Raw genomic sequence first — 16,644 nt, forward strand, 5'->3', positions numbered from 1 at the left:
ATACGACTCGCAGCCATGAGTCAAAGTTTCGCCTAACAAATAACAAAATGCACGAGTTGGAAGCATATCCATCCATCGTCCCCAGAAGAATATGCGATTGCAGGACTACAGCGGCAATGCCATGTTCTGATCTCGGCGCCTATAAGTAGCTTCTCCCAGCGCTGTCGTTGGCACCAGCAAAATTAACACAGCAACACAGCTTGCTTCTACGAGAAGAGGCAGAGAGGAAAAAGAAAAACAGCTCGTCTGACGACCACGTCGCCGACCGAGACCATGAAGAGCAGCACGCTCCTGGTGATCCTGTGCCTGCAGGCCGCTCTGGTCATGGGGATCTTCGCCGCCGTGGCTAAAGAAAATGGTGCGTTCCTTTTTTTTTTTTTTTGAGGGAAAAAATGGTGCGTTCCTTGATCGACGATCTTATGATTCTAATCATCATATACTGGTTGACTGATCTGATTGAGTCTATGCATGTGTTACCATGCATGATTATTATGACGCATGGATTGAAAATTGATGCGTGCCTGCATGCAGCCGTGGGCGAGAGCAAGGCCATCGACATCAACCCGGGGCAGCTCAAGTGCTGCACCAACTGCAATTTCTCCTTCTCGGGGCTCTACACCTGCGACGACGTCAAGAAGGACTGCGACCCCGTGTGCAAGAAGTGCGTCGCCGTGCAGACCTACTCGGCCAAGATGTTCAAGTGCACCGACACCTTCCTCGGCATGTGCGGCCCAAACTGCTAGATGAAATGAAGAATGCTTCATTCAGTCTTCGCCGCCGGTGCATGAATAACCTACTGTGTGTCATTGTGCTTGTGGGTTTGTGTGTTCGATTCTTGTTCTCGATGACGTTGCACGCCAACAATAAGCCGTTGTTTGCAATAAATAAATAAAATAAAGTTATTCACAAAAATGGTGATGCTATGGGCATGCGTGGAGACTGGAGTTTGTTTGTTTTTTCCCTTATATATATAATCCCTCCGTTCCAAAATAAGTTCACATTTTGACTCCAAGAACTCAATCAATCTTAAGTTTAACTAAATTTATATAAAATGGCATTAATATTTGCACTTCTAAATAGATTTACTATGAAAATATATAACATGATTAATCTAATTAATTAATGATATATATTTAGTATTATAAATATTAGTACTTTTTTATATATACGTGATCAAATTTAAGATTAATTGACTTTTCAAAATGTGAGATGTGCATTTATTTTGGGATAGATGGTGTATATAATAAGAGACACGGAACCAATCCCGTTCGGCTGAGCTGGATTAAAGTCGGCTGGTCGTTTTCGGCTAATTTGTTGCGAGAGAAAAACATTGTTCTGGCCGTAAGGTGAACAATGTTTTGCGAGGAGGAAGCAAGCCGGCTCCAGCCAGCCGAACGGGAGTTACAACTCGAGATAACAAAGAACACTACACACTATGAATATGATAGATATTCCCACGAGGATAAAAATCCTAGAAAACTTTCAGTCCCTCTTCTGTGGAAAGAAAACAAATGAACGCGTTTGCCTGCTAGCTAATCCCGAATGATCATCCATCTACATGCATGATGCGCGTCGGACCAAGAATGAATAATATTACTAGCAGCTAACCAGAATGAATAATATATAATATATACATAGTTGCTATATTTCATGTGTTTGAATTTGTAAGAAATTGTTTTCTCGAATATGCACGAGTGTGCATATCTTTGTATTAAGATAGTAGAAAGTTTATGATACAAAAATGTCGTGTTTACAAAGGATTACATCTTGAACGAGAACAACCATGGATTCAGAACTAGAACCCAGACTAAGAAGCCGCTAACGCCGGCTGATGAGTCACGAAAGCACCTGGCGTTGCGCTCCTCCCATTTTGTAAGAATTTATAAAAAAAAACAATCTTACACAATAAATTAATATAACTAAAAAAACGGTTCACAAGAAATAATTATATTTTTCTGTATATTCAAATAATGAAAAAATTATATGCTAACCAGAATGACGTGCGACGAACGTTCACGTGGACGATCGATGTCGATGATTGTTAGGTAGCTACGGAGCCGTGGCCCGTGGATAGATACATGATTGGGTACTCGCAAGTCGTAATATGTCGTTTCGCCGCTCGGCGTGCACGTTTTTTTCGAGAACGTGAGCTGCACATGTATTTCATTACGATAATACTCCAACTAAGACGTTAGGACAGACGGACGCTTCACTCTGGTCACTCTCGCACCTAATCCCTCGCCTCCTCCTCCTTTCCACGCTCGTGCCCCACCCCACCTCGACGTGCGGCCATGGCCGCCCTTACCCACCCCGACATGCGCCCTCTCCTACCCTGGCGTCCTCCTCCCCACCCCAGCGGCTCCTCCCCAACCTCGGAGACGCCCCTCTCCCCCCCCCCCCCCCCCCACACACACACACCCCGGCGTTCTCACCCACCGAGAGTGCCCAACGCCTGCAGATCCGGTGGTCCTCTCCCCTACCCCGGTGAGATCCATAGAGCACGAGCAAGATCCATAGAGGTAGCACTACAGTGTTACATAGGAGTGGGCAGGTCACCCCCACCCCGGCGCGGCGCCCTCCCCACCCCCAATGGTGCCCTCTCACCTGGCGACCGAGCTCCTCCCACCCCGGCGGCGCTGAGCCAACCCCGGTTCTGGTGGGTGTGGTGCTCACGTGTAGCCGACCGCCACCGTCTCCGACCCCGACGACCATAATCGATCGGACCAGCCTTCCCCTTCCCTATATTGCATATGTATGTTTCAAGTGTTTTAGGTGTTACAGGTGTATGTTGTAATTATTTTATATTGATGTCGCAAAAGTAGATCATGAGATGTTGCACATGTTACAATTATTTCAGAGGCACGTTGCAAGCGTATGTTTCGAGTGTTTCAGATGTTTTAGAGGTATGTTTCATCTGTGTGTTATCTATATGTTGCATATGTTTCACACATACGTTTTATTTGGATGTTGCAATGGGTTTCAAGTGCTTCATAAATATGTTTCAAATGCCTTTAGACGTATGTTGCAACTGTAGTATTCGGATGTTTTAAAAGTAGATCCGGTGTTGCACCTGTCCCCCCCCCCCCCCCACCAGCTTCTGTTGCATCGTCTCGGTGTGTCCTCCTCACGGCGCCGGCAGGGCATCCATACGACGCCACGGCCGGATCCTTCTGAATCGAAGGCGCTGTGCCCCTCCCCCTCTTGTCGCTCGGGTGGCGCGGGCCCCACGTGGAGCACGCGAAACGGAGTGCAGCGTGCGGGCATCCATCCGGATGTCCAAGCGCTAGCACTACCGATTTCATTAAGGAGAAAGTTTGGAGTACAGCAAATGGCTTGCCATGACGAGATGCCAGGCGCCACCACACCAGCAAACGGCTTGCCTGCGCGTGCACGTGCCTGCATCCTGCATGCGGGCACGGCCGCACGGGGCACCCGTGCCACACAGCCGCAGGGTTTGCCGAGCCACGAGCTCCGTCGCCCGCGGCCTTACATATTTCAGCGCGTGGTTGGGCCGTCGCGTTCACGCATCATGCATGTAAGGGCTTGTACAACGCACACACATGGCAGGGCGCTTAATTATGAGCAGTTGAGACTTTTTTATGCCACGGTGGAGGATAGGGAGGCGCTTCAGCCCGACATCGCCGCTCGTGCAAGCGGCCGACGCCCCAGGCGCCTGATGCAAGGGGACGTCCCTAGGATCTCGGTTTAAACAGAAAAAAAATAAAGTTAGTAAGAGTCCGTTGCGTTGTAGAGTAAAGCTCTTTTATTGTTTCTCTCTCTTTAAGCGTCGGCACAAGTAGCTCTGCATTATACATGGCCTAATGCGGCCGGGCGACGGAGCCACGAGCGGCCGGCCTACCTGCATGCGCGCGCGCCCCGGCCCTGGCACCCTGCCGGCACGGCGTATGTACGCTCGCCATCTTGATTTCGACACCACTAATGAGCTCAGTGGAGCTAAACCTAACAGCTTCCGAGCTTCGGGTTAAGTTTTGATTTCCTTTCAAGGTGGCACGATATCACAAACACTTAGAAAAGTATAATAACCGGCTGTAAGTAGGCTAAATGTTGGATACAACCAGCTTAGACACAAAAACCAAGAAACATTATAAAAGAGATAAGTTGGTTATGTATTAATAGTGAAGAGCTAACTACATAGGGTGGGCTTAGAGGCCGCAAAGACCCTTACAACCATCAACCGGCTATATTATTAGCCTTTCTCTTATGGCAAGCCAGGGATTATGGTTTTACTGCTTTGTCATGGAAGGCTTTAATGAAATCTGACACAACTAGTAGCCACCGTGGATTAATTATGCTTAATAGATATCGCTGGCTCACTCCTGTGCGCTTGGCTTGGACCATGCTGATGAGGACGTAGAGCCAGCATTAATTAAATGATATAGATGCATGCCTTCCACAACTAGTCGCCTCTAGTCAAACGGTCGCCTAACTGGAGTTTCCGGAAAGATATTTGATCAGAGGTATGGCAGATGTTCGGCTAGCATAGATCGGCTGGTTGGTCTTTTTTTTTTCTAGCTGGAGCAGTGTTTTTCTCTCACAAAAAACCAGTATAAACAGTGAAAACCCGCATGAATAGTACTTTTTTTTAGTCCAGCCGAACGAGCTAATGGTGACATGCCATTTTCCCGTCTATCTGGACGCCTATATATAGAGCTGCTCTACCGTGCTTTGGCCACCAGCAGCAACACAAAACATTCTACGAGTAGAGGCAACAAAGTCAGAGAGCTGTGGGGAAAACGTCTTACGTACAACTAGTGAAGATGAAGAGCAGCACGCTGTTTGTGATCCTGGTTCTCCAGGCAGTTCTGGTCATTGGAATGTTTGCAGCTGTGGCTAAAGAAAACGGTACGTGTAGATGCTGAAAATTTTCACCGAGATTACCAATTAGTTCGCTCGTTTCTTTTTTTCCCTGAGAGTGAGAGACCAATGGTCTGTAGTTCCGTGCGTTTTAACAATGTATCTATGGGAACAACTAAAAAGTACGATCAGATGTTTTGTGCATCAGTTAGATTAGTTCTGCCAAATTCGCATTGGAATCATAACCATACGACTTCCGAAAACTGGATTTGGCAACTCGTTTGTCAACTATACCAGACAGAACACAAACATAACCCATGGCGCATTGTCACCTCTGTCCTCGGTACGCTATTTTTCTGCACTGATGCAATGCACTAGAGCTCAAGGGATGACCAATGAGAGGATTATACCCTCAAGATTTTTCTCTTAGGCCCGTTCGGTTTTCTAGGATTGGCCATAGGAATCATTCCAGCTTACCAAGATTATATAAATTAGTAAAGCATTTTAACTAGGAATTGTTCTAGGAACCCTTACTGAAGAACCGAACGAGCCCTAAGACTGGCCACAATGTATGGTTTTACCGGTGCTTGAAAAGGAGAGAGAAGGTGCAAGCCCTGGTGCCCACCACTGCGGCCGATGCCGAGTTGGGAAAAATATTCGGCACCGGATCATGTCCAAGCATCGATGCCAAATCAGGCTCTCTCTCCCAGAGCTGGTTCTGTGATGTGGGGTCCGCCTAGCAGAAGGCACCGGTGCCGACGCTGTGAGGATAGAAAGAATTGTGGCATCGGTAGAGGTGGCAGAGAGAGAATTTTTTGAGCACCGACGACGCTGTGGCTAGTCTAAGCCGGCAAGGCCATCAGTTTTTCTGCAGTTCCCATCAGGTAGATAGACTTGTAGATCTTGCCATATTAGGGTGGACCACTCACTGTCACTGCCATTCCACTTGCTATGCGCAAACAAACCCAGGCTATAGCATGATTGGATCCAACGTACCATCCTGAACCTGATTGTAGATGGCAATCCGCACCAGGCACCACTAGAAAACAATAGAGATCGCCAAATAACATCTATCCCAGATCGCCGCATATTTGCTAGGTGCAGCTACGATTAAAAAATGGCGAGCACGTAGAGAAAGATTGTCATGCATGAGCGAGATTCAAACTGATGTGAACTCAAACGCGTGGATGCAGCTGCCGTGGGCGAGAGCAAGGGCAACATGGAGACCAACGGTGGCAAGCTCGGGTGCTGCACCAAGTGCAACTTCTCCTTCTCCGGCCTCTACACCTGCGACGACATCGTCGGCAAGTGCGACCCCGTCTACGAGGTCTGCACCGTCGTCAAGAAGTACTCCGTCAAGCAGTTCCAGTGCACCGACACCTTCCTCGGCATGTGCGGCCCACCGTGCAAGAAGAACTAGGCTCGGCACGGCCTCCTGAGCTAGCTCACCTCACGCAAATGTTTTCCACGCTACACGCCATCAATAAGCCGGCGCGGCTTCCATCCATCTATCAGAGCGTCCCTGCTCAATCGAGCATGGGTGAATAAAAATAATCGTCATCTGTAACTCCGAACCACCCTCTGATGTTCATTCAATGCTTCAGCGCTTGATCGAATATCCAAAATATTTCATACGCAGCTGTCAGCGCTTACTGGAATCAGACCTGCGTTCGTCTAGGCATCAATTGTGGATGCCGGATTAGAAAAAGGGTTAAATTAGAGGATTCTTCCCAGATCAATAAGCTTTTCTTTCAAGAGGTATAGGAGTCAGGCAGTGTGAACTCCGAGAGCGCCATCCGATCTCTGATCATGGCACCAGCATTGGGCATAACATGCCAGTGCAGAACAAACCGAACCGTCTTCCCGCGCAGACTGCTACCCTGAAGTGAGGAATTGCATAGTATTGTCAAGAAAAACTCAGCTCAGGGCGCAAGCCAATGAAAAGCAATACGAAAAAAAAAACTTTACCTGGTCTATCAGGGGATACTTGCTCTTCACCTCTAGTTGCAGCTTTGCAAGGTCCTTGTCAGGTATAATATGGTCCCACAACGAAACCTGCCGAACAGATTAATTTGAAGCATTGATCCATCAGCCACTCGAATACAAAGAGGAGTACTTGATCTAATATTCAACTACGTAGCCTCAGGATGACCTAAAAAACTAATGGAGTGTTTGGTTTTGTGGAATTAACTCATTCTAGCTGAGGTGATGCATCACATGAGCCTATTCCTCAAATTAGTGGAATGACCCCCATTCCTCATACTAGTATACTAATTATACTTGTGAGGAATGAGGTGGTGATGGATCAACTCATTATATTCCACAAACCAAACAAAAAACTAAAGAGTGAGATGACAATGAAATACTTCGTTCCACAAACCAAACAAACCCTGAATAGTTTTAGAAATGACTTGCTAAAATAGTTCAATAAGAAATTTTACTTTTTTAGCAGTCACTGCAAACTAGATACAAGTGCCAGATTATCACAAGAGTTCAGCCACATGCTCATATTAGTGTCAACTGTCTGGCATATTACATAGAACAGGACAATTTCCACAAAAATGAAAACGTTAGTAACAGGGCTAAAGAGACCCTCCTAAACTATAGACCAAACATGACAGTATGGCACTAGTGTCCACATTGTGATGTGGGGGCTCAAATATGAGAGGTGCAAGAAGAGGAAGGATCGCAAGCCTGTGCTGGACCCTGACGCAGCTGCACCACAGGGAAGTGGCTGAAGCAGGACAGATTCTGAGCAATTCTGGTGTTCAGTTCGAAAGAGAAATTCAGAGCAAGGGCAGGTCGTTCAGAGTTAGTGCAGTAGTAAGCAATTTGGAAACTGAGTTTCAGTTTAGATAAATAAACTATTGGTTGTTAGGAGGTTCGCCAGATCCGTGTGCTTGTGTACCCCAGCCTATAAATGGAGGTTGTGAGCATTTAGATAAGTTAACCAATAGGCAATAGATCGAATATATCTTATCCTCCCTCATACTGTTCCTGCCTCCAGGTCACAGTGTGCCATTGCTGCCCCCCAAACCACGGCCTAGAGCCCAGAGGTCCAGGGCCACATAAGGATACGTTGCAAGACTGTCTATGCTATTGTCCACCCACTAATCACCCACCGCCATCTCAAGACAAGCAGTAACTTGAATTTTTCATGTCAGACTGTCGCTTGTCATTCATGGCAAGGAGATTTCCCTGAATGAACTTTGCCCAACTTGGATAGCAGGAACATATGTTCACAAAAAAGCCAGTAGCATCTAAAAAAGACCAGTACATTAGTTAATTATGTGATACAATTTAGTGATGCTTAGATGCTACTACATTTTTACTATACACCAAGATGGACACCCACCTACAAGTTATTAATTTATCCTAAGGTGACTAAGGAAGATTTCAAGATTCAAGCAATCATTGATTCCAACCAGTTCTATGTTCTCAAAAAGACTTATACAGACAGGATGCATGTCGAAAATGTTAAGTCATGAATGGCAGGTTACCTGGTTCAGGGAATTTTTCGCGTTTTCGTACTCAGCTGTCAGAAAGATAAAGACCTGTATCAAGAAAACAATTCAATTACCGTCTGTCTATAGAGGGCAATAGTCATGACACATGGCAGCATGTAGTGATTGTTGAAATGATATGTGATTTGGCAGTGTTCCTGAATGAGCATTGCTACATAAATTGTTCAGTAAATATGTTTTATAAACTGCCTCAAATATTTCTTTTTAATGAAATGACATGCAGTTCTCCTGTTCGATAAAAAAAACTGCCTCGAATATGCCTAATCTTTTCATTTACATGGGTACATTCTAGTACCCATGTAAACCATTATTTGTTGGACACAGCAATTTTAGTATAAAAGATATCACCAATAAATTTTTTAAATCATTATTTGTTGCTGAACTGAAAAGATAAAAAAGGGTTTATAATGGCATACAACAGTATGGGAGCAACGGCGGAACCAGGGGGGCCAGCAGGGGCTGTGCCCCCCCCCCCCCCTAACACAGTGAAAAGTGTTTAATAGCATATAATATATAGCATAAAAATTATGATTTCATACATTTTTTATGGTAATACTGTGATTTTTCGCTATGAATACTAAATATATATGTAAAAGTATTGAAAAACTATTGAGATATACACTTGATACATATATTTGTCACATTTACGAGGTGTTATCATATTGTTCAGCCCCCCTTAATAAAAAATCCTGGTTCCGCCTCTGTATGGGAGGACCACAACTAGAAGTTTTTCTTATATGATGCTCCCTCCAGCACACCAGCACTTTGATTTACTGACACTGAGTTTCATGGAACCTTAATGTAGTTAGAAATATTCATGAATATAGTGTGGAGTGTAACACAGATACTGCAAGAGAAATTGGTAGCACTGATGTAGTAGCAAAGTAGCAACTCAAGCAATTATACACTCTTGTCACATGAACAGCATTTGGATTTGACATGCATCTATTTTATTCACTGTTAAAGTCGTTCTAAATGTATCATGGGCATGTAAGCAATTTTCATTTGTGACGTACGCTCATCATTTTTTAGTGGGCCCGCAGCAAAAGTGCTCAATTTTGTGCTTTATACACATTCATGAGATAGTTTGCTATTCCGTGCTGCACCACAACCAAAGTATCACCTGTTTTGTGTTCCAAGTGAATAGTGACTTCAAATCTGCAGATACATTGAAAGTCAATGTCACCTGAAAGACAAATTTACATGTTTGTCATTTGGAGTGGAATAGAATATGTATGCGATGCATCTGATTGCAGCATGTGTGAGGGAAATATATCCCTGTAATGGTACGAATGACTCCATTTGAGATATGAATTGATATCTTGGAGAAAAATAGATGGTTTTGAAAACCTATTATTTTATAGGATATGCAGTAGAATTAATGGAGTTAGTACTTGACAATTTGTTCAATAGGTGACTGGAACAAGTAAAAAATGGCCCGCATTCAGTAAGAAAAGGCATCATGTACAAGAAAGTTTCACATCTTATCAACTAGAAAATATTTCTTGTTTCCAGAGTCTAATACAGGTTTACAAGAAAAGGAGAAAGTAAGCTTTGCTTAAGTTTGTTGAACTAGAAAAGCCCATTAATTATCAGTGTGGAAAATTGAAGGGAATTGCTTTGCTTAAGCTTGCAGTGTGCAATTTATCCCATAAAACTGAAATATAATCATGCTAATTCTCTTAAACAAGATATATGTACAATGAGAAGAGGGCTAAACCTTGCAGGATAAGTATGGAACAATTTGGCAAAAACAAATAGATTGCAACAACATAGAACATGCTGGTATGCTATTTTATTATATGAGACCGCTCTTAAGCAGTAGATTTGATATCTGTAAACCTAACCCTTAACTAGATGAAAGAATCATGCTTCGATCATAACCTTTCTGGATGAGAAATATGGTTGGAATTAGATCAGCACCAGGCACAAACCTTGTCGTTGCCATTGATCTGTTTGTGGAACCGGTTGATCTTTGTAACCTACAAGATAAGTTACATAAGAATACTGATAACACAATAAGCAAGCATGTTGATTGAACCATGTTTCTCTATGTCCTCAATGCAGAATTGCGGCCCAAAAAAGGAGATTCGTATGTGAGCATAGGCATAGCTACATTGGTGTAAATGATACTGCGAGAATAGCTTTACAATTTCTGCAACTGTCAGAATCATATTCGCTCGCAAAGGTTATCTACTGAAATCAGTGTCTAGAAGTCTAGATACTTGATCTAGCTAACAATTGCACAGTCCAGTCAGCTATAGCATACAAATAAGTCGATGATATCAACGAATATCCTAGAATCCATGACTTATATACCGTTTACCACACTAATCGCCCCGAAAGACCCTCGAAACCCTTCGCCGCAAGGGTTTCAGTCGCGAATCGCACCAAGTTCAGAATAGTTAAACAAGCGAGGAGAGGATGAGATCGATACATGAGCTTGGGCTTGGACGGCGGGGGCGTGGAAGGCGTCGAGCGCGGAGGCGGCCGCGCAGGCGGCGGCCAGGAGGACGCCGGCCGTTGTCGCCGCGGCCAACAGGCGCTGCGTCCAACTGTGCATCGCTTTCGACCCGCCTTTTCCCCCCTTTTCCGAACTATTATTATGTTTATTAATGTTTTTCCTCGAATTTTTATCTGGGGCTGTTTATGGCGTGATGACGCCACACGTGTCAGTGTGTGAGCTCTGGCAACCGTTCGATTGGAAATCGATGGCTGGCCAAGGGTCACGTACAGCGGTTCTACAACTGCCGTTGTAAAGCACGGAGTACGCATTACCCGTGTAAGCTCCTACTGGAGTACGGCCAACTCTTCATATAAACCGCAAAATTCGTTGATGTCGTGCAAAATTGTTCGTACACCAAGCTCCTCATCTTAATCAGCGAATGGCGAATTCTGAATCTGCAGTTCCTGAGCTGTGAAGATCCAACCTGACGTCCCTTAAATTTTCTTATGTGAAATTGTTCGATCATAGTAAATAGTAAAAACAAAGAATGAAATTGAACGATGAGGGGCCAGTTTTGTAGCATCACTGCATGAGGCGAATAGGAGTTGGCACTAATACGTTGATTTCCCTTCCTGATCTTCTGAAATGGTCTTCCGCGATGGCATTCCCAAGATGTTGTGGGGCCTGGGAACGGGAGTGGTCTCGGTGACTTGCGAGTGGTCCTTGTGATGTGATGCGACATGAAAACTGAGGAGGGAATTCCATATTAACCATTATAAAAAGATTGTAATTATGTGTGAGGCACCAAAAAAGTTTGACGAACTTTAGCGTTATTGTTTTATTTTTTTTCTCCATGCCACTGTCGTTAGATTGAGCTTAACAGTGTCAAACTGTAGATGTGAAAAATCGAAAATATCATTAGATCTAAATATATCATTAATTTTTTTAGCATCTTAACGACTTTAAATTAAAAAACTCAAAACTAGAAAGGTGTAGATTTTGTCGAGATCTATAATTTTTATATAAAATTTATCTTCATTTAATTCCACAAAAAAAATTAATATGATTAATACATCTTAGAAAAATCAAAAAAAATTATAATATTAAATAAAGATAATTTTTATATAAAAATTATAGATCCCGGGTCTCCGGGCACTCCACTCGTCGTCCCGTCCTCCCATCCATCGTCCAACTTGGCTGGCCACGGGCGGGCCTCCGGTCTTTTGACCCCGGGGTCGGGGTCACAGCGTCAGCGTCTCACCTAGAGCGAGCGAGGTGGTGCTCACTGTCACAGTGTCACTGGCTCACACTGCTCTGCTCCGCAGATCCGCTCCGCTGCCCACGTGGTTGCATGAGTGAGAGCGACCGGCACTGAGCAGACCGCGGCTCCCCGGGAAAAACGTTGAGGCCTTGTTTAATTTGATGAAATTCGAGAATTTGGTTATGGTAGTACTTTTGTTTTTATTTGGCAAGTAGTGTTTAATTATAGACGAATTAGGTTTAAAATGTTCGTCTCACGATTTTCAATCAAACTGTGCAATTAGTTTTTTTCATCTATATTTAATGCTCTATACATGTATCATAAGATTTGATATGATGACTATTGTAGCATTTTTTGACAAAACTTTTTGGAACTGAACCAGCCCTGACAACGGGCGGAGTTCACCATGTCCGCCAGCTGCCGATTCAGACGCTGTCGCCTGTCGTGGAAGAAGAAAAACATCTTTGTCCCGGCTCGCACGAGCTTGACCTGAGGCGATGTACCTGGATGGATCTCGTTTCTTTGGAGCTTCTCCTTGTTCCTTCGGAGTACTTGTCCTCATTTGTAGCATAGGGCACGCTGGTGATTTCGATACCTTCCTTTCTTCGTCATAGTATCAGCCCAGCTATCATCAGTGTACTCGGCCTTGTTTAAATTGTAAGTTTTTTCACTTTTCATCATATTAAATCTTTGGACATATGCATAGAGTATTAAATGTAGATAAAAAAATAATTAATTACACAGTTTGATTGTAAATTACGAGACGAATCTTTTGAGTCTAGTTAGGTCATGATTGAACAATAATTGTCAAATACAAACAAAAAAGCTATAGTGTCAGATACTGATTCCTAAGCTTAATCTAAACAAGGCCCTAGTAAATATGCGGTAGTGGTAGCAACTACTCCATAGTTTACCCCCTCAAAACCGCTCTGAAATCGGCATTAGTTTAGAGTCCACTTTGCCGGCCCAAGATCCGTCGTCCATCACCTCACCTCATCCGAAAAAACTCCGAACGGGTGGAAAGAGCTTGGAAGATCGAGCCACGACTTTGTGTGGAATTTTGTACGGGTTCGATACGGGACTGGGATGTCACCGGCGATGGGGACTGTCTACTTGCCGGGGACACGAGTCATCGCATTGGATCCCTTTAAGGTCCCGCGCCCGTTCATCATCAGAGCCTGTTGTTGTGAGCTGTGACGTGCAGGAGCGTACTACTACTGCCTCCTTTTGCTCAGTCCTCGCTGTCGCTGTGCCGCGCGTCACGCTGCCGGCCGATTTCTGTTGTGATCGGCACCGAGCTGAGCTGTGATAGGATAGGAAGCAAAGCATGTCGATCGCCCGTTCGGCGCGGTGCGAGTGCTTCGCGTTGCTGGGGTTGGGCCTCGGATCGCCATCGGCAAATAGGGGCTGGGGCGGAGGATTCAACGGACCGGACCGGCGGCAATTACTCGTCAAACACGCAGCCCGCGCTGCTGACGCCGCCGCCACCAACTGTTTTTCGGCTGCTTGCAATTGCGCCAAGCGTGCCATGCCATCCATCCATCCATCCATCCATTTCAGGCTCGCTCCAGTGGTGTGAGTGAGGCGCCGACCCAGGAAAGCGAGCGTATGTACAAACGAGAGGGCGGCGATACGCGAGATGAATTCGCCGGACAGATATTCGCGAGGATTCGTGCTGGATGACGCTGGCTGGATTCCGTATCCGAACGTTCAGAGAAGCCTGCCATGTCGTTTTCAACCGATATGACGAATTCGGACTGTGGTTTGCACGATGCATTCGCTGGTTGATTTTTAGACTAATAAATTCAACTGGTATCTGTTCGTTACGAGAGAAAAATAATATTGACTAATCAATAAGCTCTTACTGAAACCAACCAACGAACAGCTGATTGTTTGAGACAAGTCACGTCTCACAGCCAGCCTCACTTTCCTCTGACGAAAAAAACATACTGTACGTTTTCAACTCAGGTTCAGCGTTCAACTCCATTCACAAACATTCAAAAGGACAGGTCCGATATTCTTCAACGCAAAATCTAGACTACTATCCGAAATCCCAAATTTCAACTGCAATTCCTCCGGATCCTTCAACCATCTTCAGCTTCGAGTTTTAGAGCAGCACTGGACTACAGTACTGCTGCGATGCCCCTGGGACCTGGGTGCTCCGTAACCGTAATAGACGCCGCTCGCGAAGATCACCGGCAAAGACATCGAAATCAATGGCACATAAGGGGGCTTCCATAATTAGTCTTCCTAATTACGTGAGACATGGAAAAGGAGAAGCGACAAACTTGTGAGCTCCGCAGAAAATCAAATATTACGTGGTGTCGGATATCGATATTAGGATATCCAAAGCAAAAAAGTTAGCGCGTGTTTAGTTGGCTGAAGTTTGGAATTTGGGCTATTGTAGCAAAAAAGTTAGACATTGACTAATTAGGCTTAAAACGTTCGTCTCGTAATTTTCAATCAAACTGTGCAATTAGTTTTTTTTCGTTTACATTTAATGCTCCATGCACGTATCGCAAGATTCGATGTAATGGGTACTGTAGCACTTTTTAGGAATTTGGATGGGAACTAAACACGGGCTTAGCGTCCACGCTTACTTTTCCGGATTGCTCGAGACGTATTCAAAGGTCTCACCTGACCCAATGCCGTGGGCTTCGTCTCGACTGACGCCTTGGGTCCGTGGGCTCCGTCTCGCCCGACCCCAACGCCGCTGGCTCCGTCTTGTCCGACGCCTTGGGTGCGAGCTCCGTCTCGTCCGACCCCAAGTACATGGGTTCCGTCTCACCCAAGGCCATGGGCTCCGTCTCGTCCGACCTCGAGGTCGCGGCCTCCGTCTTACCCGACCTCGAGTCAGCGGGCTCCGTCTCGTCTGACCCCTTGGGTGTGGGCTCCGTCTCACCTGACCCTAAGGATGCGGTTTTCGTCTCGCCCAAGGTCACGGGCTCCGTCTCACCCGACCTCGAGGACGCGGGTCCCGCCTCGTCCAACGGGGACCCATACCACCGTCAACCACTACAGGTCCAAGCGTATGGGCCTGGATCAAAACTCTGACGCCGGGGAAGAGGCTGGCACGCCGCGATATAACCCGTGACCATGACGGGCCATACCTGGGGATTCACATGAAGACCAATGTCGGACGTGCTGATGCTGTTCTGCCTAATCCTCGTGCCTGGAAATCAGGCCGTGCCACTTGGACAGATCGATCTGCCCGTCACCTTCAGGCATCTGACCAATTATAGGATGGAGACCCTTACCTTTGAGGTGATCGGGTTCAATGGGACCTACCACGCCATCCTAGGACATCAATGCTACGTAAAGTTCATGGCCGTCCCCAACTACACCTATCTAAAGTTGAAGATGTCAGGTCCATGCGGGGTCATCACCATCGGCACCTCCTTCTAGCGCACCTACGAGTACGAGGTCGAGTGCTGCGAACACGCCGCGACAATTATCGCCTCCAAAGAGCTACGGCCATCAGGGAGGAGGTTGTCAAAGAAGCGCCCGACCTTAAGTGGTCGGTCGGTTCTTTTGAGCCTGTAGAGGGTGCCAAGAAGGTCCTCATGGACCCCAGTGGCTCCGAGGGCAAAGTGGTACGCATCGGCACCACGCTTTCCTCCAAATAAAAAAGCACGCTCGTCGACTTCCTCCGCGCCAATAGAGACATCTTTGCATGGAGACCCTCGGACATGCCATGCATTTCAAGAGAAGTCACTGATCATGCCTTGAAGATCAGGCTAGGATCTAAGCCAGTGAAGCAGCGCCTGCGTCGCTTTTACGAGGAGAAACACAAGGCCATCGGCGAGGACATTACAAAGCATTTGGAGGTTGGGTTCATCAAGGAAGTATACCACCCTGAGTGGTTAGCCAATCCCGTTCTTGTACAAAAAAGAGTGGAAAATAGAGAATGTGTGTTGACTACATGGGTCTCAACAAAGCGTGTCCAAAGGATCTGTTTTCTTTGCCACGCATATACCAAATAGTCGACTCGACTTCAGTGTGCGAAACCCTTTGCTTCCTTGATGCGTACTCTGAGTACCATCAAATCATGATGAAAGAGTACGACCAGCTCGCGACATCTTTCATCACCCCATTCAGATCGTTCTGCTACGTCATAGTGCCATTCGGCCTGAAGAACATGGGGGCTATGTACCAACACTACACGCTCAAGTGTTTCGAGGATCTCATCGGTTAGACCGTTGATGCCTACGTGGATGACATCGTGGTCAAGTCCAAACAGGCTGACCAGGTCATAGCCGACCTAGAACAGACCTTCGTGAAACTTCGAGCAAACGGCATCAAATTTAACCCTGAGAAGTGCGTTTTTAGGGTCCCAATGGGTATGCTGCTGGGTTTTATCGTCTCCGAACGTAGCATCGAAGCCAACTCGGAGAAGATCTCGGCCATCACGAGGATGGAGCCGATTTAGAATATAAAGGGGGTACAACAAGTTATAGGGTGCCTTGCCATGCTCAGTCACTTTATCTCGTGCCTCAGTGAACGAGGTCTCCCCCTCTATCGGCTTCTGAAGAAGGCCGACTGTTTTGAATTGACGCTCAAGGCCTAGGAGGCACTTGACAAGGTCAAGCAGCTCCTGA

The 16,644-nt window shown here is 45.8% G+C and overlaps 3 protein-coding genes across 3 annotated transcripts; 2 read left to right on the forward strand and 1 right to left on the reverse strand.

Moving 5' to 3' along the window:
• Positions 1 to 175: 175 nt before the first annotated feature.
• Positions 176 to 919, forward strand: LOC136451700 (Bowman-Birk type wound-induced proteinase inhibitor WIP1-like). The gene is made up of 2 exons (XM_066452384.1): positions 176 to 358; positions 532 to 919. Exons 1-2 carry the CDS (start codon positions 274 to 276, stop codon positions 741 to 743), a joined length of 297 nt encoding a protein of 98 aa, XP_066308481.1. The 5' UTR covers positions 176 to 273; the 3' UTR covers positions 744 to 919.
• Positions 920 to 4,778: 3,859 nt separating this feature from the next.
• On the forward strand, positions 4,779 to 6,236 carry LOC136451702 (Bowman-Birk type wound-induced proteinase inhibitor WIP1-like). Its single transcript, XM_066452386.1, has 2 exons — positions 4,779 to 4,863; positions 6,009 to 6,236. The coding sequence occupies exons 1-2, from the start codon at positions 4,779 to 4,781 to the stop codon at positions 6,233 to 6,235; spliced, it is 312 nt and encodes a 103-aa protein (XP_066308483.1). The 3' UTR covers position 6,236.
• Positions 6,237 to 6,375: 139 nt separating this feature from the next.
• Positions 6,376 to 10,943, reverse strand: LOC136451701 (signal peptidase complex subunit 3-like). The gene is made up of 6 exons (XM_066452385.1): positions 10,777 to 10,943; positions 10,274 to 10,321; positions 9,463 to 9,525; positions 8,316 to 8,369; positions 6,784 to 6,870; positions 6,376 to 6,695 (listed from the first exon to the last, which is right to left on the reverse strand). Exons 1-6 carry the CDS (start codon positions 10,900 to 10,902, stop codon positions 6,567 to 6,569), a joined length of 507 nt encoding a protein of 168 aa, XP_066308482.1. The 5' UTR covers positions 10,903 to 10,943; the 3' UTR covers positions 6,376 to 6,566.
• Between the last annotated feature and the right edge of the window lie 5,701 nt (positions 10,944 to 16,644).

This window comes from Miscanthus floridulus, chromosome 5 (genome assembly GCF_019320115.1).
Source record: "Miscanthus floridulus cultivar M001 chromosome 5, ASM1932011v1, whole genome shotgun sequence".
Lineage (NCBI taxonomy): Eukaryota > Viridiplantae > Streptophyta > Magnoliopsida > Poales > Poaceae > Miscanthus > Miscanthus floridulus.